This window comes from Schistocerca nitens, chromosome 1 (assembly GCF_023898315.1).
Source record: "Schistocerca nitens isolate TAMUIC-IGC-003100 chromosome 1, iqSchNite1.1, whole genome shotgun sequence".
NCBI lineage: Eukaryota > Metazoa > Arthropoda > Insecta > Orthoptera > Acrididae > Schistocerca > Schistocerca nitens.
In genome coordinates this window covers 653,024,749-653,047,186 of record NC_064614.1, presented here as the reverse complement: position 1 = coordinate 653,047,186, position 22,438 = coordinate 653,024,749, and the positions used below count along the sequence as shown (strand labels likewise).

Sequence of the window (22,438 nt, the reverse complement as noted above, 5' to 3'; positions counted from 1 at the left end):
GATACCAATGATGTCTAAAGAGAATTCAGCAATGTTGCACATCAGAGGGTGCTCCTTACTGATGTTGAGTGGCAGATGATACTTCATATCAATGTTTCCTGCCAGAGGGTGTTTCATACCATGATGTATGGTGAAAGGTGCTCTGTACCTATTGTTCATTAATGTTGCTTGGCAGGGGGTGCTTCATACCAATTTTGCGACATGGCATTGTGTGCTTCGTACTGATCTTTGCATGATAGAGAGTTAATCTTACCAATGTGACATCACAGAGGGTGTTTCATTCCAATCATTTGTGACAAAGGATGGTTCATACCTTGTTGCATGGCACAGGGTACTCCATACAGATTGTAATGGCACAGGCCAAAGGCAAAGCTGGCTGAATATAAACTCCCTGCCCAGTTGAGGATGTCATCAGCATGGCAGGGCTTTGCTTCAATGACCATCATGAATCAGTCTCCACCACAGAGATGACAACATGCTACTGACACCATAACATGAACCAGTGACAGCCTCCCCTGCAGGCTGCCTTCACTCTGCCAGTCTCCATGAGACCGCCCACCAGATAACCTAGTACCAACTCATGCCCAAGGGCTCAATTCATGGTATTCCCAGCCACATCCCACTGGGGTCCAACGCCACCTGATGCAGTGCTGCAGCCAACGGTTCCAGATTTGTCCCCATGGGCAACACCACCATCTGTTGTAACCATGGGACACTGGTCTACAACACAAGAAGTCTTCACTTAGCTGCATTGGCCACCACTACTACTTCAGTACCCAGTGTGCTGGCATTCATTGAATCAGCACTCTGCCTCCTGGCTACACCAGGAAAGTTTTCTGGCTGTAGATACATAATGATACCCATGTGAAGCTGGGTGTGTCACTTGTTACTATACTGAAGGGATATTTTGAACTGTTTCTGTACACTACAAGAGATATTAACTGTTATGAATGATAAACTGGTCAGTGACATTAATCAAAAATGTAATCTGTACTCTATTTACCATTACAATTACTGCAAATGAATATCCTAACTTGATATATATATATATATATAACAGAGGGAAACATTCCACGTGGAAAAAATATATCTAAAAAGAAAGATGATGAGACTTACCAAACAAAAGCGCTGGCAGGTCGATAGACACACAAACAAACACAAATATACACACAAAATTCAAGCTTTCGCAACAAACTGTTGCCTCATCAGGAAAGAGGGAAGGAGAGGGAAAGACGAAAGGATGTGGGTTTTAAGGGGGAGGGTAAGGAGTCATTCCAATCCCGGGAGCGGAAAGACTTACCTTAGGGGGAAAAAAGGACAGGTATACACTCGCACACACACACATATCCATCCACACATACAGACACAAGCTTGTGTCTGTATGTGTGGATGGATATGTGTGTGTGTGCGAGTGTATACCTGTCCTTTTTTCCCCCTAAGGTAAGTCTTTCCGCTCCCGGGATTGGAATGACTCCTTACCCTCCCCCTTAAAACCCACATCCTTTCGTCTTTCCCTCTCCTTCCCTCTTTCCTGATGAGGCAACAGTTTGTTGCGAAAGCTTGAATTTTGTGTGTATATTTGTGTTTGTTTGTGTGTCTATCGACCTGCCAGCGCTTTTGTTTGGTAAGTCAAATGTAAAATATACAAAAACTTTGGAGACTTGTTTTACTATCAACATCATCTACCACAGCAATTTAGTTGACGTACAGAAATAGTGGGTAATAAAGTACACTTGAAATCTCCTTTTTAAATTCAGGATGGATCAAATTTATTTTCTCTTGTCCTTTGGCAGTCTGTAAGAACTGATGTAACATATTACAGCAACTCAGTCAGAGTTCTTCACACAGATGCCAAATTCATGTGAAAATTGCCTTTGCATCTTGTGTTTTGATCTCATTTAACTTGAAACTGATATACACTGTTAACAGTAACTACCACTACACACTGTATGAGGTGATATGTGAGTGTATGAATGCAAAGGTCCTGTGAGACTTCTCTGCATTCTCTTGATATATTGACAACACAACATAGGTATAACTGATTTTTTCAGAGAAAGTGCTTTACTATTTTTATTGCAATATCCATTGTTATTATCTCATGATGAATGGAAATTTATGCACATAATGACAGTATTTCATCTACAGAACAATAAAGAAGTTAATATGTCTAAGTGCAAATCAAGCCTTACTAATGTTTTTGACAAAAATTTTTAATCCATTGATTCCATTTTAGCTTTTTTAATTCATCTGAGAATGAAGAGATTCATTTAACACACAGTGGTTGATATCTGATTCTTGGGTCTTGTGACTCACTGTCTGTTTGGTGAGGAACAATACAGATTCCAGAAGAATCAATTTTCAAAACACAAGTCCACGACCGAGATTGAAAGGGTGCTGTGCATAATATGTCTGTTATGTTTTTGTGTTGGCTATCCTAGGTATGATTTATTTAGGGTCCTTGAACAATATAATAATGACACCAGCAAACATTACAGTTTTCAAAAAGTACATGGTATGTAAGTTCTCCATAATATTGTAATCATCATAGGAGACTTTTATCACCCAACAATCAATTGGGGTAATTACAGTTTTTTTAGTGGTGGACATGAGAAGACATCCTGCAAAACATTACTAAATGCACTCTCTGTAAACTACCTGGAACAGATAGTTCAGAATCCCACTCACGATGAATATCTATTAAATCTAATGCCAATGAACAGACCAGATCTCTTTAAGGAAGTCCACATTGAAATTGGCTCAGTGACCGTGCTGCAGCAGTAGTAACAATGATTATGAAAGTACAATGTGTGACTAAAACTAATAGAAAGATTTATTAGTGAAGTAGATAAAGGGGCAGTAGTGTCATAGCTCAATGAGGAACTTGAAACTTTAAGCTCAGGACAAGAGCACGTATAGGAATTATGTCTCCAAAAAGTTTAAAATAATAGCTGACCTTGAATTGGGCAGATATGTATCTGCACAACAGTTCATGATGGGTGTGACCCTCCTTGGTACACAACCACTCTAAAGAAGCTTGTAAAGAAACAGAAACTACTGTGTAATAGGTGTAAAACAAAGTGTAGGGCTATTGACAGAAAGATGCTGAATAAAACACATTTGACTGTTAAGAAGGCAGTGCATGAAGCTTTCAGTAATTACTGTTGCAGAATAACTATCATGAGGGCAATGCATGAAGCTTTCAATGACTACTGCTGCAGAATTCTATTCAAAGATCTTCCACAAAATGCAAGGAAATTTTGATTGAATGTAAAGGCTGTTAGTGGCACCAAAGTTATTGTCCAGACACTCATGGAGGAGACAGGTACTGAAATTGAAGGCAGCAAAGCAAAAACAGAAATGCTTAGCCCTGTTTTCGAATGTTCCTTTAAAATTCAGGAGTAATGCCCCAGTTTGATTCTCAAACCACTGCAAAGATGTGCGAAATAGATATTAGTGTCAGTAGCATTGACAAACAGTTGAAATCTTTAAAACTGAATAAAACTCCAGAGCCTGTTAGAATATCTGCCAGAGTCTGTGCCAAATTTGCTGCCGAGCTAGCCCTCTTTTAACCATAATTTACCAAGATCTCTCAAATGAAAAATTGTCAAGTTGTTGGAAGGAAGCGTAGATCACACAAAATTAATATCAAATATCCTTCATGTACATTTTTATAGCAACTTTACACATATTTTGAGCTCAAATGTAATGAGGTACCTCAAAAAGAATGACATCCTCTGTGCCTACCAGCAACGATTCCAAAAATATTGACCATGTGAAACTCAACTCATACTTTTCTCATATGGCATCCTGAAAGCCATAAATTGAGACAGATAGATGAATTATTCCTTCTTGACTTCCAAATGGCATCTGACTCAATACCACACACACACACACACACACACACACACACACACACACACACACACTTGTTGTTACAGAAAGTATGACCATATGGGGTATCAAGTAAGATTTGTGGCTGGTTTGAGCATTTCTTGCTGATGAGGACTCAGCATGTTACCTTGGACAGAGAGTCATCAACAGACGTAGAAGCAACTTTAGGTGTGACCCGGGGAAGGGTGTTGGGACCCTTACTATTCATGTTTTATATTAATCACCTGCAGATAATATTATTACAGTGTAACCCTTCTTTTGCAGTTTTCAAGGGACGTTTTAAAAGAAATGGTGTAAAATGCAGGCAAATGTAACATGTGGGAAATAACTTTTCAAGCTGTAAAAGTTACATATAAGACAGCCTTGCAATTTCATAGTTTATGTATGATATATGTACATAACAGGCATCAAAATACTCACCAAAGAATTGTGTATTATCTGATAAAGATTATCTGAATTTCATACTTTGTTTATCCATGGGTATGGAACTGGAACTGATAACTGTCTTGAAACAGAAATTTTTAACTTATTTCATTCATTATAATTGATGTTTTTGGGAAGCCTACCACTGTGTCATTCATTATTTAAATAATGAAACAATGAATCTTGAGAATTTACTCTCATTGTCATGTGCATATGTTTACATACATATTTTGTGTGATGTTTATATGGATGCTGTTCTGCCTCTTTTACACAGTAGTTGCTACTTTGAGGTTATAAGGTATATTGTGCCTCCTCCACTATGCAGAAAACCACACACATACAAACCATAACTCACACTGATTGTGATACATCACAAAATATACTTGCCTAAATATTTGAATTTGACAATGACAGTAAATTCTCTCACATAGTTGAGCAGTGCAATGAGAGCAATAAGTGGGCAAACAAACTAAATGTGAGATTGCAAAGGCGGAATCACAAAACTGCGCAAGCATGGTAGAACAGTTAGGTAATTGTAGTGACTGTCATGGTACTTTCTTCTGAATGAACCTAGTTACTCTCATCAGCCACCATGACAAGTAGATGTTGAGAACAGCAGGAGACAAAGCATGAATTGTTCCAACATTTACCAATTCAGATCTACTGAGATGAGAGCCCTGATATCAAGAAAGTTAACCGCTTAATGGCGTGCAACATATGTAAATAAGACTTGAAGACCAAAGGCATGCCAGCATCAGTTTATGTCAATTACATCAATTTTTTCTCCATGAACATTGTTTTGTAAAGCCTACTTCATGGGAAAACTATAAATATGTTAATACAAAAATGGGTGCATATTAACATAGAAATAATTGGGAACATAGGAAATTTGAGAGGAGTGATAAAAAATGTTTTAAATGGCAGAAAAATGTTAATTCTGGGAGCATAAAAGAGGTGATACACTGCAGGAACCTCAGACTTTTTGCAGATGATGCTCCCATGGGGACTGCGAAGGTAAGATTGACAAATAACAGCATGCAAAGAGGCATTTAAGCAATCATTTTGCTATGCTCCATAGATGAATGGAATGGAAAAAAAGCCCTAATATCTTATACAATGGGAAGTGCCTTCTGTCATCCACTTAGCAATGATTTGCAGAGAAAAGATGTAGATGTATTATTTACATAGGTGTAACAGTATGAGAAGTGACTTACTTTTTAGATGACAAATCTTTGTACACTAATAATTAATATTAAATGAAATGAAGAAAATGTACGAATTTCCAATGCTGCAAATGAACTAGAGCTACTACTACTATTGCATTGAGAGGAACACACAGTTCAGTAATTGATTTCAAGCAGTGTTGGATTAATGGCTGAGATTCATATTCCAGAGCACCACTTATGATTAGATATTTGTAATCAGCAGTTCAAAGTTTATATTCTATAGATCCCATAATGAAGAGGAACTCTTATGAATGTAGAACAATTCCAAATTAATAAGGAGTCAAAAGAAATACAAAGAACAACAAATGACAAAGTAAAGGGAAAAAAGAATGAAGAAAAGTAAAGGCCGAAAGTTGGTTAAATATGAAAAAATGTAAATATGGATGCATCAACAGTAGAGACAAATACTGGTAAATCAGGTAAAAAGAATGATGATGACTATGAAAATAAAAAAAAAGTATGATCAAAATTTGTAAAGAGAATGGAGTAACCAGGAGATAAAGAATTAGTATGGACGGTGAAAATACTGGAAACTCAGTTCCTCCTTTAAAGCAGTAAAGCTGTTGCTGTAGCACACTGTGAACAGACTCTAATGCAACATAGTATTATGTGATAAGGGAAACATTGGAAACATTTTTTATACCAACTTTCAATTAATAAGTCAAAGTGTTATGAAATGTCCTTGTTTTGAGGGTCAGAGGAATCAAAATGTCAAACAGATGTTTATATATATAAATAAATGTCCAAAATGTGCAGTTTTTTTACTCAGTAAATTTAGTGGCAATTTCTACTCTAGCATGCCAAAGATGAACACTACAGTAGGAATTTATCCCATCCAAAACTATGAAAATCATTACAGAGTGTACTTTCTGCTGGGGGTAGCTAATAGTCCACGAAAGGGTACAAATTCTGGTCCAGGGTGTTATCCCTACACACTGCATCCAGAATAGCACCCACAGGACATTCATAAGTGACATACATTCTCCTGGCCTGATGCCACACCAGACAAGAACACTGTCACTTCATATGATTCCTATTCACAACACTGGCAGATTTGTAATGAGTCCGAGCAACAGTCAGTGAGAATCAATCTCCAGGCTGTCTCAGATGATCTGAGACAGAATACTACTCCACTGCTCCTGGGCTCACCCATGGTAGACAAGACACCTCGTTCATGGTAGACAAGACACCTCGTTTACTGAGCCATGCAGAGTATTTGTATGAGAGGGATGCAACTGTTGGACCACAAAGGATACAGAGCGCCCATTGCCTGATGGCATATATGTTAGTGTGAGGTCGTAGGTCAGAGGCAGTGTTGGTTTGATGTCCTTAATATAGTACTCCAGATGTTGTCTTGCAGGATTTTTCTTCCTTCAAGGAATTTTCTCAACAGCTGTGAAATGTTTTCCTGGGGAATATCCAACTCCAAGTTCATCTCAAGCTTGCTTTGGCAACCTTCAAATTTTGTAGTTGATGCCCATGTAAAATGTCGTTCAAATGTGTTTTCTGCACCAAGCTGTTTCTATGTGACTCAGATGCTTAGTGGAGAAAAAAACTGCAAAATGTTTCAATGGTACAATGGCTTTTCATGGATCTTGGCGTATCTAACTGTAGAGAACCTTTAAAATTCTTAAACACACACACATATACTTTTATGTACATATTTGTATCCTTTTTTAAAATACACTCCTGGAAATTGAAATAAGAACACCGTGAATTCATTGTCGCAGGAAGGGGAAACTTTATTGACACATTCCTGGGATCAGATACATCACATGATCACACTGACAGAACCACAGGCACATAGACACAGGCAACAGAGCATGCACAATGTCGGCACTAGTACAGTGTATATCCACCTTTCGCAGCAATGCAGGCTGCTATTCTCCCATGGAGACGATCGTAGAGATGCTGGATGTAGTCCTGTGGAACGGCTTGCCATGCCATTTCCACCTGGCGCCTCAGTTGGACCAGCGTTCGTGCTGGACGTGCAGACCGCGTGAGACGACGCTTCATCCAGTCCCAAACATGCTCAATGGGGGACAGATCCGGAGATCTTGCTGGCCAGGGTAGTTGACTTACACCTTCTAGAGCATGTTGGGTGGCACGGGATACATGCGGACGTGCATTGTCCTATTGGAACAGCAAGTTCTCTTGCCGGTCTAGGAATGGTAGAACGATGGGTTCGATGACGGTTTGGATGTACTGTGCACTATTCAGTGTCCCCTCGACGATCACCAGTGGTGTACGGCCAGTGTAGGAGATCGCTCCCCACACCATGATGCCGGGTGTTGGCCCTGTGTGCCTCGGTCGTATGCAGTCCTGATTGTGGCGCTCACCTGCACGGCGCCAAACACGCATACGACCATCATTGGCACCAAGGCAGAAGCGACTCTCATCGCTGAAGACGACACGTCTCCATTCGTCCCTCCATTCACGCCTGTCGCGACACCACTGGAGGCGGGCTGCACGATGTTGGGGCGTGAGCGGAAGACGGCCTAACGGTGTGCGGGACCGTAGCCCAGCTTCATGGAGACGGTTGCGGAATGGTCCTCGCCGATACCCCAGGAGCAACAGTGTCCCTAATTTGCTGGGAAGTGGCGGTGCGGTCCCCTACGGCACTGCGTAGGATCCTACGGTCTTGGCGTGCATTTGTGCGTCGCTGCGGTCCGGTCCCAGGTCGACGGGCACGTGCACCTTCCGCCGACCACTAGCGACAACATCGATGTACTGTGGAGACCTCACGCCCCACGTGTTGAGCAATTCGGCGGTACGTCCACCCGGCCTCCCGCATGCCCACTATACGCCCTCGCTCAAAGTCCGTCAACTGCACATACGGTTCACGTCCACACTGTTGCGGCATGCTACCAGTGTTAAAGACTGCGATGGAGCTCCGTATGCCACGGCAAACTGGCTGACACTGACGGCGGCGGTGCACAAATGCTGCGCAGCTAGCGCCATTCGACGGCCAACACCGCGGTTCCTGGTGTGTCCGCTGTGCCGTGCGTGTGATCATTGCTTGTACAGCCCTCTCGCAGTGTCCGGAGCAAGTATGGTGGGTCTGACACACCGGTGTCAATGTGTTCTTTTTTCCATTTCCAGGAGTGTAATTAAATTTTATTAGTGAATATGTGCTATTTAATACATACATGGTATACTGCAAAACCTATAGATAGAAAATTAGCTCCACTTTTCTTCTGTAATCTACGATTTTTTTGCATTAATGCAATTATTACTGTACATTTGTCATCATCATCATCTTCATCTGGATCTTCCAGTGTTACACGGTACTGTGGATTATGTGAGAAGGTATCTGAAAAATAGATTACTACTGTAATTTTTTTACCATTATGTGAAGCAACTCAAAAATCTTTAAGATGGGGAGAAGTAAAGCATATCAAGTGGAAGGTAAGAAAAATTAATTACTATTATTGAAGAAATAGTGATGCATGTACATAACCACAGAAAAACTTGTCACAGTTCTGTATAGTTAATATAAAGATCCATTGGTAAATCTCCATTGTCAGTTTACATGCAGCCTCCCAAGAGACACGTGAAACATAAAACAACAAGAGTACTCATTAAAAAGTACACTAAGCAAATGTTACTGGAAGTGTGGGCTCTAATCCCTTTAGTGTTAATCCATGGTGACAAGGAGAAATGTTAACTTCAATGTTAAGAGTTTTAGATGTCCCACCTGCTGCAAAAATAAGTGCACTTTGATAGCACTGTTTGCTAACTTGCCATGGAAAAATCAACTTAGACTGATTGGGTTTTTAGATTTGGGATGTACAAAGCAAACACATTAAATAGGGGGATGAGGCAGCGAGTAAAGACAGAATACAAAATAAACAAACAGAATCTAATACAGTATTCAATAAGAGATAAACTAATAATTGACTTCAGGAGGGAAGATATTCAGAACGTTGAGCTTGTTTTGTTGAGCAGAAGGAATCACAAACAATAAGGTTGTAAGAATCAAGTAGTTCTGAGAACAAAGAACAGGGCATTTAGTAAATACTAAGGTAACATTAAAAATTAAAAGTGCCAAAAAAGATACAAAAGTAAATAAAAACGAGATCAAAAATGTAGTGAAAATGACTGGAAAATGTGGTTATGTCATTAGTTAGTTACATGTCACACAGATCACTCTCACAACAAATATTATCATGTGAAATAGATCAATTCCACAATTCCACACACTTCTTAAAATATAGATTTTTATGGCTCTATCCCGGCCATTTAAAGGTTTTGAACTCTGTACTTATTTCTTTTCAAAAATTCTTCTACAGTATGGAAAGAGCTGTCAAGAAAAAGTTACTACAATCTAGGTATGAAAATATTATTACTGTCAGACATATGTATTAACAGGGAAATTCACTTCATAACCCTATAATAGCATTGCAAATCAGTACGTATCCTCCATGAGACAGGATTGTAAACCATTATTTACCTTCAGGACAATTCTTAATACTTTTGGTAAGCACATATAAAAGTGCACAAAACTGTCCTAGCTTTCAGAAATATTATTTCTTTCCTCAAGGAGGGAAGAGGAATAGGTTGGGAAAAGTTAAAAAGGAAGGGTAAGTCACTTAGACTCCAATATGAGAGGGACCCATTTGGGTAGATTACCAAAGAGTTTCATAGAGGTATATTTTAGTCTTTTCTGTGCTGAAATTAGATTCACCAGAGATACAGGTTATTTTTTCCTGGAGTAAGCAGCATTGTGCAAACAGGAAGAACAAGGCAATAAATGTTCAACAGGAGCAGAAAATAACAGATTAGCAAACCCCAGGTGTGAGGGAAATTTGCTTAGGCATTGGACAATGGTCCCCAGATTTAGCCACTCAGTTGAGTCAAATGGTGAAACAAAGATTCTAATTCCTGTCTATGTTTTCTAAAACATGTATGTATGAACATCCTAAAAAAAAATTTGTCTGTATCTATTAGGTATACTTGCCACGTACACAAAAGCTGATGACAAAAGTGTGTATTTCAGATATGGCTATTCATATATTTTTTTTTTGTTTCATCACCTTTAATTTTATTCTGTCCTTACATTCTATGGCCTATTTACTTCATCTCTAGCCCAACTTTTTATACTATGTATGACAGCACTTTCACGCATTGTTGACTTAACAAGTTTTCTTACATCCACATAGACATTTTCTTAATAGTTATTTGAAAGAACGTGTCATAGTGTGCATTTACAGAAAAAAATTTCAGATACTAATTCTCTTGCACAATCTATTAATGAACTTACGAAATTAACACAAAAGCTACTTTAAAAATGCTGGACCTTCTGTAAACATAGTATTAAACATAGTATTCACTGTTTGTCTGCATTTTTATGTATGATGTTTAGCTTATACGAGTTCTCATCATTATCAAAGAGTAACTGTTATCCACTTCCTGTAAGACTAGAAATTTGTTGACAATGACCATGTTAATTGTTTCAATCCTTGGCACTGTGGTATGGATAAAATGTAGCTTCATTAAGGTCTATATGTGTACTAGATCACAACACTAATAATCATGCTGATAAAGGTAACAGAATGCATAAAGGTAGAAATTTTGGCTATATAGAAAGTTTTCAATAAACCAAAGCTAGTTTTTCACACTGAGAATGGTTATAATTAAGCAACTATTGCCTAAAATAGATGATTTTTGTTGTATGGGATTACATTGCATTACATTAACTCCCACTATAATCAAAATTTGGAATAATTCTGTAGAAAAAGCAATAGAATTCTATCATACGTGAAACTAATTTGTGTGGAAGATTGTTGCATTGTTGCATAACAGAGCTACAAGTATCATGATAATTGAAGAATGAGAAAAAAAATCTAGGTAATATTAACATGAGGGAATAATTACAAAAGAGAGTTATACTTAATACAACAGTAAAAATAAGAGTATAAAAATAAATGCATTCAGTTACTAGGTAAAATAATATGAAATTCACCATATGTTAAAATTAGAGAGTAGAAAAGAAAATGCAATGGTAACTATTAATTTAAAAGTTAAGGATAAGAAACATAACCATAAAATGAAAAATAAATTCCAGAACAGTGAGTAGTAACATTAATGACAGAAGTACAGTCACAGCATTCCAAATTGGAAAATAGTGTGTTAAGACATGAGATTGTGAAAGTGTATTAGGCTGAATCTTTAAGCTACAATTCATTAAACTGAGATCTCACCTATGTAATTTCTGCAGCCACCTGCTGTGACTCCTCGTACCCATTCACCTTCAAATATGCTCATTTCATATTTCCTTCCACTTCCTTTGATATGTTCTTCTTGTAGTGCATCGGGACTCAAATTACAGATCTCAATTCGAGTAAAATATTTCTTGAAGTCATTGTAGGACATCCAGAATTCTCCATCAGCTTTGAAAGTTAAGTCAATGTTTTCCTTCTCACTATCTGAAATGAATTTCCATTCTGGAGACCTATAATGTAAAGGAATATACTATTAGAATCTACAGTTAATATTTCTCTAACCCTTCAGTACACTGAACCAATATGACTTATTTGACTCAGTGAAATGAAAATAAGATGACATACTTATCACTCCAAGCTCCATTCCATTCAGATGCATCACCCCAAGGATTTCTCACACGAAGAAGTGGAATTACTCCAGTTTTACGAGGTGTGGCAATATTCACATACTTAACATTTGTTATACTGTATGCGTGGCCCCTGATTAATCCTTCTGGGGTTCTGGCTTCAAGGACTTCAGGGTCTGCCTGCAATTACGGTAAGATTTAAATGCTAGGAATATTTACTAACAGCCTCAAACTTTTTTAAAAATATTTATTAACACTTCTTTTGCTACAGGTTACAGATTTTGGTAGCCTAGTAAGAAGCTCATGTTGCATTATTTTCTGACCTAAAGAAGGAAAAATTGTTTGCAAAATTTATAACTTGTCATATCTTGCTCAGAAAGAAATATTTATTCTGACACACAAAGCAGTGAATGGTACTGCACTACATGATTTAATTTAAGTTAAAACTTCTGGGCTGACAGGCTGTGGTCAGTATATAAAACTATTCTCTGATGTTTCATCTGTGACTGTGGAAGTCATCTTCAAAGGTAAAATGGCAACTGCATCAAGAGCTTCATGGGCCCCTCAATTTATGCAGCTGCATTCAGAGCACTGCCAATTATCATGTAATGTTGATAGTGCAATTACCTCTGGCTCGCACTTCTGTTATCAATTAAAAGTAATTAAAAGTCATTCTGTTGCCAGAAGGTTGACATCTGTATTCTATCTAACTTACCATTTTTCCCTTTCCTGTCAAAATTATTTTGATGTTTGCGAATCTCTGTGGCCTCTCTATACATGCACACATGATATGCATTGTCTTTGCTAAAAATACTCATCTCACTGAATTTTATTTTGTGATTTCCATCTCAGAAAACATGTTCTGCTACAGTCAATTTGTCAGTAAGTCCCATGCGGTAATTCCTTTTGTGTTTGGCTAAGCAGGTGTTAGCATTTCTTTTTGTGATTCAATGTATACCTGTCCGTAACTTCATGGAATGTAGTATTCTTTTATCTTCTTGGTTGGTCTAAGGACTGTTTGAACCCAATAACTGGCCAACAGTTTCCCAATGAGATCTATAATCTTATTAATAAATGGGTCATGGCTTTCCCTCTTCTTGGATGAAGTTCTTGAATCACTGTCCACATGCAAAGCAAATGGAAACAGTAAATTCATCTCAGATGTTATAAACAAATCAAGAACTGTGTGGTAGATTGTTGAGACTGAAGTAGGTGCTGGATAAACTACTCATTTAACACTAAATTAGAAACTGGCATGTAAAATGTTACGAACGCCAGACAGATCTGTGAAAAATTCAACAGATAATTTATAACTTCAAATACAAAGGATGGCTCCTCTCCTTCTCACATAAATCCCAACATAATACTGCGCAGTTATGCAGCACTTAAATTTACTCATGATCCTGCCATGAAGTGGCTAGCATTATAAAAATCCTAAAAAAAAACTGAAATCTGTGGTTAGGATGAGATTCCAATAAAAATCAATAAGACAAGATGTCTTAATATTGCACCCAACTTTGCCACATAATGAATTAATCATCTGATGAGGGTTGTTTCCCCAGCATGCTGCACTACGCAAACATTTGACCTATCCATAAAGGGAATGGAAAGGACGGTCTAGAAAATTTCTGCTCAGTATTAATATTATTAATTTTTTATAAAAATGTTTGAAAGAATAGTATGTAAACAATAAAAAAGTATAACTCAACTCATATTCTGAATAATCAATACGGCTTTAGGAAGGGGTGAAGTACTGTGCATGCTTTTACTGAACTAATCACTAAAATAAGCAAATGTATTGATAATGAGCTGTTCATATCAGAGATCTCTTGAGATGTTACTAGACCATTTGACACAGTAAATAGCAAGCTGCTACTGGTTTCCATGGAAAACTTTAACCTAGTTACCTAGTGAGATGGCACATTGGTTAGCACACTGGATTGTCATTTGGGAGAACAATTATTCATATCTTTGGCCAGCCATCCAGATTTAGGTTTTCTGTGATTTCCCTAAATTTCTCCAGGAAAATGCTAGGATGGTTCCTTTGAAAGGACGTGACTAATTTCCTTCCCCACCCTTGACACAGCCTATGCTCTGTCTCTTTCGACCTTGCTTTTAATGGGATGTTAAATCCTAATCTTTCTTCCTTCCTTTTAAGCTTGTTCTCATCCTATCTCAATAATAGAAAGCAGACAATAGATCTACAACAAAATGGTGCGAGAGCTTGTTCTATTGTGAAGGAGATACAAGCATGTATACCCCAGAGATCAATATCAGACCCATTACTGCTTCTATATTACATAAACAACATGCCAGTTAAGGCAAACTCAGAAACAATTCTGCATGCAGATGATTCAACAGCAGTAGTTTGCAATGAAAGCAATGAAGAATTAACACAGAATACTAAAGAAACTTTTTGAGAACTTGAAACCTGAACAGATAATAACGCTATTAAACCATACCTTACAAAAACACAAGATGTACATTTCAAGGGATAAGACATGGCATGTTTAAGTATCATAGTTAAATTAAAAGGACAAAGAGCTGATCACTGCACACTCTGTTAATTTGCTTGGAGTTACTATAAATACTATTGTAACATAAACTGATCACGATTGCTTAGTGTAGTGACTAAACAGTTTTGTTTATGCAATGAGAATTCTACAGAGTGTAACTGTTCTTAACTGTTAAAAACTGTTTATCATCCATATTTTACATCAGCTGTTAGACATGGCATGATTTTTGGGGTGTTGAAAAAGCAGAACTTCTCATAACAGTCAAAGAACAGAAAAAAATCATAGGAGCTATGATGGGATCAAACAACAGGCAATCATGTAAACCACTATTCAGAAGCCATGACTTAATGACAATGTTTATATGTGAGATATTCCTTTTTCAGCTCAAAAGCCGACAACATTTGGATGAAGTCCTATCACACATACTTATGAAACAAGGCTGAGATCGGACTACATGCTGCTTTGTCACAGACTTGTCTAGTCTGAAAACAGCCATTATTATAAGGAGCCTTGTTCTAACAGGAGTTGCATCTGGCAGGCTGTGCTTGCAGCAGGTATTGTATTAGCAGGTTGGCCTCAAGCACAAACTTCACACATGAACTACGAAGTGGTTCACACACAAAATTGGTAGTTCAAGCACTCCTCTTCCTTTGCGAAGAAGTGAGCACTGCGCTCTTTTCCATTTCTTCCATGATTGACACAGCCTGTTGAAACATGGGACGTGATGCCACCAGCGCGTAGCGTCGTAAGTGGTGCAAGCTCAGACAAGTGTGGTGCCTGTCCACCCTGTGAGAGGCCATATGTTAGGACAGTCAATGGTGACATAGCTTCCATTTCCATGTCTGCGTCCAAACCAGAGAAGGAGGAGGCAGTAAAGGCAGTGGGACAGGCAGCAGTGGCCAGGATGGAGGCAGCAATGGTGGAGGCATCAGCTGTGACAGGGTGGGAGCCAGGGGCTCTGCTGTGGCCCCCAACAGCTGAAGAGGCACCCACAGCAGTGAAGATAGTGTTGGCCAGTGAGGCAAGGGCAGTGACCATGATGTAGGAGATGGTGAGACATATGGAGAACGTGGAGGTGGTGGAAGTGCACCAGTGCGCACCCACCCACACAAGGTCATAGCTGGTCGATTTGTCATGAAGCCCTCCCCTCAGCTGTGTGGACAATGCAGAGGCATCAGCCATGGGTATTTTTTATTACTGCTGGCACCCATTTTTGCCAGATGCCAAATCTGTGAGCCCAAAGAGCTGCACCAGACTGGAAGTGTTGTGGAGCTGGTGCAGGCAGATGGCCTGGTGTAGGCCGAAGCAGATGTAGCAGAGTTCTGGGCTGATGGCTGTACAACAACTCTACCAGATTATTATTGCCAACAGGGGTGAACTTATAACAACTAAGGAGCTAGTCAAGAGCTACTTCGAGTGACACATCCAAAATATATTTTTTCACCTGAGTCTTAAATGCTTGTACTAGTTGTTCTGCTTCGCTGTTCGATTGAGGGTGGAAAGAAGGAGCCGTGACACAAAAAACACAACTTTTTTTTACACAAATCTTCAAATTCCTGAAATATGTACTGAGCACAAATGTCTGTAACTAATGTATAAGGAAGACATTCCACTGCAAAAATTGTTGCCACTGCAGAAGTAGAGAGACAACGCACCACATATGGAAACTTAAAATAAGCATCAATTACAACAAGCCAGTAGAAATTCAAAAAAGACCCCACAAAATCTATATGAAGTCATTCTCAAGGATGCTAGGAATCTGACGACAGTGGCAAAGATGCACAGGATGTTGTCTTATGGGTGGAACACTGTGGGCAAGCTGCAACAACTCACGCTATTTCCCCCTCAATACCTGGCCAAAAAACATGTCTGCTTGCTAATGCTTTTATACATGACACACCCTGGTGGTATATCAAACTCTGGATCCAGACCAATAAGCAAATTTAATAAGGCAATCTGCACGTTACACTGTGTATCTCATAATTGTATTTTGGCAGGAAAAGAGTCCACTGCTGTAAACAATGTATGGCTTTCTCAGTGAAGGATATCAATTGGTTAAAAAGAGACACCTGTGATTTGCAGTTTGTGTTGTTGTTGTTGTTGTTGTGGTCTTCAGTCCTGAGACTGGTTTGATGCAGCTCTCCATGCTACTCTATCCTGTGCAAGCTTCTTCATCTCCTAGTACTTACTGCAACCTACATCCTTCTGAATCTGCTTAGTGTATTCATCTCTTGGTCTCCCTCTTCGATTTTTACCCTCCACACTGCCCTCCAATGCTAAATTTGTAATCCCCTGATCCCTCATAACATGTCCTACCAACCAGTCCCTTCTTCTTGTCAAGTTGTGCCACAAACTCCTCTTCTCCCCAATTCTATTCAATACCTCCTCATTAGTTATGTGATCTACCCATCTAATCTTCAGAATTCTTCTGTAACACTACATTTCGAAAGCTTCTATTCTCTTCTTGTCCAAACTATTTATCGTCCATGTTTCACTTCCATACATGGTTACACTCCATACAAATACTTTCAGAAATGACTTCCTGACTCTTAAATCTATACTCGATGTTAACAAATTTCTCTTCTTCAGAAACGCTTTCCTTGCCATTGCCAGTCTACATTTTATGTCCTCTCTACTTCGACCATCATCAGTTATTTTGCTCCCCAAATAGCAAAATTCCTTTACTACTTTAAGTGTCTCATTTCCTAATCTAATTCCCTCAGCATCACCCGACTTAATTCAACTACATTCCATTATCCTCGATTTGCTTTTGTTGATGTTCATCTTATATCCTCCTTCAAGACACTGTCCATTCCGTTCAACTGTTCTTCCAAGTCCTTTGCTGTCTCTGACAGAATTACAATGTCATCAGCGAACCTTAAAGTTTTTATTTCTCCTCCATGGATTTTTAATACCTACTCCGAATTTTTCTTTTGTTTCCTTTACTGCTTGCTCAATATACAGATTGAATAACATTGGGGAGAGGCTACAACCCTGTCTCACTCCCTTCCCAACCACTGCTTCCCTTTCATGTCCCTCAACTCTTGTAACTGCCATCTGGTTTCTGTACAAATAGTAAATAGCCTTTCGCTCCCTGTATTTTACCCCTGCCACCTTCAGAAGTTGAAAGAGAGTATTCCAATCAACATTGTCAAAAGCTTTCTCTAAGTCTACAAATCCTAGAAACGTAGGTTTGCCTTTCCTTAATCTTTCTTCTAAGATAAGTCGTAAGGTCAGTGTGGCCTCACGTGTTCCAACATTTCTACGGAATCCAAACTGATCTTCCCTGAGGTCAGCTTCTACCAGTTTTTCCATTCATCTGTAAAGAATTCGCGTTAGTATTTTGCAGCTCTGGCTTATTAAACTGATAGTTCGGTAATTTTCACATCTGTCAACACCTGCTTTCTTTGGGATTGGAATTATTATATTCTTCCTGAACTCTGTGGGAATTTCGCCTGTCTCATACATCTTCCTCACCAGACGGTAGAGTTTTGTCAGGACTGGCTCTCCCAAGGCTGTCAGTAGTTCTAATGGAATGTTGTCTACTCCCGGGGCCTTGTTTCGACTCAGGTCTTTCAGTGCTCTGTCAAACTCTTCATGCAGTATTGTATCTCCCATTTCATCTTCATCTACATCCTCTTCCATTTCTATAATATTGTCCTCAAGTACATCACCCTTGTATAGACCTTCTATATACTCCTTCCACCTTTCTGCTTTCCCTTCTTTGCTTAGAACTGGGTTTCCATCTGAGCTCTTGATATTCATACACGTGGCTCTCTTTTCTCCAAAGGTCTCTTTAATTTTCCTGTAGGCAGTATCTATCTTCCCCCTAGTGAGATAAGCCTCTACATCCTTACATTTGTCCTCTAGCCATCCCTGCTTAGCCATTTTGCACTTTCTGTCGATCTCATTTTTGAGACGTTTGTATTCCTCTTTGTCTGCTTCATTTACTGCATTTTTATATTTTCTCCTTTCATCAATTAAATTCAAGGTTTCTTCTGTTACCCTAGGACTTCTACTAGCCCTTGTCTTTCTACCTACTTGATCCTCTGCTGCCTTCACTACTTCATCCCTCAGCACTACCCATTCTTCTTCTACTGTATTTCTTTCCCCCATTCCTGTCAATTGTTCCCTAATGCTCTCCCTGAAACTCTGTACAACCTCTGGTTTAGTCAGATTATCCAGGTCCCATCTCCTTAAATTCCCACCTTTTTGCAGTTTCTTCAGTTTTAATCTACTTGCGGTTTGTAATCAGGCAAAACTTAGAACCATATAAAAAAACATATAATTTTTTTGGAGCATACACAATTGCCAAAGCCTCTCTATATCTGAGAATAATGCTGTTGTGCTGAATTTAATGATTTAGGGGCATATGCAATGGGGTATTCAGATTTTTCTGCATACTTGTGAGCAAGGATTGCACCAAGGCCAAACTGAGGCATGTCCGTCACTAACATAAGATGCTGGTCTGGCTGAAAAGTCACCAAACAAGGGGCCAACTGCAGCTTACATTTCAGTAACTTGAATGCCTGGTCACAAGCGAGAGATCAGTTGAAAGGAACATCTTTACATAATAATGTGTGGAGTGGTTGTGTCACAGTAGCAGCATCAGGTATGAATTTGTGGTAAACAGCAATTTTGCCTAAAAATGCCTGTAATCCCTTGATGGATGTGGGGTGTGACAACATGGCAATAGCGTCAATATACTGGTGCAATCATTTAATGCCAGCACATGACATTTCAAAACCCAAATAAGTGGTTGAAAAGACCATATCTTGTCCAGATTGCACTTTAACCCTGCAGATTTTAAAACAGAAAATAGAGTATGAAGGTTCTGCACCAGACACTACTATGTCATCTAAATAGTTGATGTGGCCTGGAACTGAGTCATAAGTTGCTCTAAAGAGTGCTGAAAAATAGCTGGTGCGTTTGCCACACCAAAAGGCAAATGCTGGTAATGATAAAGCCCAAGGGGGGTATTGATTACTAGAAGGCATTTAGATTCCTCATCAAGCGGCATCCGTAAATATGCCTCTGCCAAGTCTATCTCTGAAAAATAATGGCCCCCTGATAATTTTACAAACAGTTCGTCAGGGCAAGGCAAAGGACAGGTGTCAATGATGGATTGTGCATTGAATGATTTTTTTTTATCAACACAGAGGTGTAATTTACCTGTGTGTTGACCATTCACTGGAAGAAATAGGTTGAATGACATCAAGGGATTGAAGATGATCTAATTCTGCTTTTAACTGATCCTGTAAAGCTACTGATACTGGGCAGGATCATAATAAGAGCCTGAAATTCTGTTGCACAACCCAGTCCTGGAGAAAATGGAGAGAACAATTCAGAACAGAGAGCACCTACCTGTTGATAAGGAACGTGATCAGAAACCAAATGCACTTCATCATCAATGGAGAATCGAAACAGGTTAAAAATGTTTAAACCGAACAGATTTCCAGTGTAGTGTCCACAACTAGGAATATTAATGAACAAACCATAGCTCCATAAGTCATATGTGGAGAAAACTGTCAAGAATTGGAATCTGTTGTTTGTTATAACTCACCAGCCTCTGTGACACTGGAGTCGGAGGGGGGGAACCCACATCCACATAAGTCTACATTGCTGCTGCACCCATGCCCACCTGCAGTCTCAATAGTTTGTTAAACACTGATACTTCAATCTATAACTTGCTTTGAGACACTGTCACTACTCACACACTGTTCACATCCAGTTTCATTTCACCCTCACTCAGGTTTGGAAAGGAGTTTGAGTTGCATACAGAAGCAGTGTATCCTTTCTTATGGCCCCCATTACACTTTTTTCCCAGCACTTGGGACATGTCTGTTCATGTTGAACAAAGCGGCATGGGCATGAAGGAAGCAGAGCATGAGGCTGTCACAGTTGTGGATGTGGACTGTTGCTGTCATGAATGATGATTACCTATACAACACGGAGATGTCTACTGCACTGCTGCAATAGTGTCTATGTTTCCTTGTGAACTGACTGAAGGCTGGGATGGGTGAGAAGAACTGATTTCTGACACTTTGGAACAGGGTTGTATCTGACTACCTGAAACTGATAAAACTTAAAATGATTGAGCTGTGTTCAGTACTTCTATAAGTGTAGGATTTACACACTGCAGAGCTTGCTGTTGAACTTCCCTAACAGGAGCAAAATGTGTGACTGTATCACAAACCATTTAATCTGCAAAGGATTCCTTTTGAACATTCATCACAAAATTATGATGATGGCTAAGTACATGTAGTTCCACTGGCCATGCCCTGTATGACTGTTTTGGCACTCGTAAAACTCCACACAAGTAGCAATAATATGAGTATGTTTACAGTGATAGGTAGAAAGTAACTCACACATCTGACTGAAAGAAAGACTTGAAGGTTCTTGTAAGGGGGTAAGCTAACACAAAAACTGATATATGCAAGGTGAATCCATGACAAGGGCCTTGCACAGGTGTATGTCTATTACCCCAGATGCCTGGAAATGTTGCCTCAGGCATTTTTCATAAGTGCCCCAGTCTTCTGCTGCATCATCTTATGTAGGGAATGGCAGTGGATATGTTATTGGTATGGCCACAGGTTGTGCCATTGTATTTGTTAAACTGGAAATAGCAACTGTCAGCACCCGTTGTTGCTCAAGAAGAGATTTAAGCACTGCCTCCATGGAAACTGAACTTAACGACCAATGACTGAAGTGGAATACATGGAGTCGAATACCGTATTCATCACCAAATAAGTGTTATAACCAAAGAACACAGTAATATATTGCTCAAACACTACATACACATGGAGATATACAAAAGTGGTTGGCAGAGCCTTGTGGTCCAGCCTATATAGACATTGCTGCACGCAACTTCTGTCTTCTGAAGTATTAGCAGGCCGGGTGGCCTCTAGTGGCCAAATCAAGCACAAACTTCACACTCAAACTATGAAGCGATGCATACATAAAATTGGTAGTTACAGCAATATGTAGGTTTTCTATTGTACCTATGTAGGCATAAAACTGTTTTCATTGATGAGTCATGACTGTTTAAATCAAATGATTGTATATGATATTTTATGTGACAATAAAAATTCTATTCTGTTCACTAACATGCTGACAGTCTGGCTGTCTCTGTCACAATCTATCATTTGCAGTCTTTTCTCCTAATTTATTATGCACCTCTAGCAAGTATATGGATGAATATTTTTAAACAGTTGGTTACATTACTCATTATCTGCTCACTTCTAACCCTTTTTCTTGTTTATCTTTAAATTCATAGAGATTTCCTATGACTCCAGGTTTAGTTACACATACTTCTTACTTGGCATTAGTGTGGTTTCTCAGCTATATTCAATAACTCTGTACAAGTGAAAGGTATTCTTGTGTTTCATTCGAACTATCTTTACCTCTGCTACCATTAGATTAGATTACATACACTGTTTTTTGAAGATGCTCAAAATGTCGAAACAGTAAAACTATGTAATACATATTTACAAAAGAATTTATACGCTGATGCCCCTTCTGCATATCCTAAGTGAATGTATCACATCATGGATGTGACTGAGTGAAAGCTGTTAACATTTTTCATTTAAAAATTAATGCAAGCTTGATCAGTTGCCACTCAAATTATTCTATGCAATTTTGACCATCTCTTACATTTTTCCAGATTCACTCAGGGTGTTTCTCTTCCTTTCTCTTTTTGAGAAAAGCTATTTTATTTCCATATACATCAGTGACCTAGCCCAATACTATACTAGTGAAAAAATTCTCCTAACAGAGCACAAAAAAATGTGAATTTGTCTATGTTTATTAAA

At 38.9% G+C, this 22,438-nt stretch overlaps 1 protein-coding gene across 2 annotated transcripts in view; it reads right to left on the bottom strand.

Annotated features, from left to right (window-relative positions):
- Nucleotides 1-22,438, bottom strand: part of LOC126258863 (calpain-A-like) — a 247,708-nt gene that overhangs the window by 95,439 nt on the left and 129,831 nt on the right. For both annotated transcript variants that reach the window (XM_049955676.1, XM_049955677.1), the window contains exons 7-9: nucleotides 12,110-12,291; nucleotides 11,744-11,994; nucleotides 8,690-8,853 (exon numbers count right to left, since the gene is read on the bottom strand). In XM_049955676.1, the coding sequence (XP_049811633.1) occupies nucleotides 8,690-8,853; nucleotides 11,744-11,994; nucleotides 12,110-12,291 (597 nt within the window). The remainder of the gene's footprint in view (nucleotides 1-8,689; nucleotides 8,854-11,743; nucleotides 11,995-12,109; nucleotides 12,292-22,438) is intronic.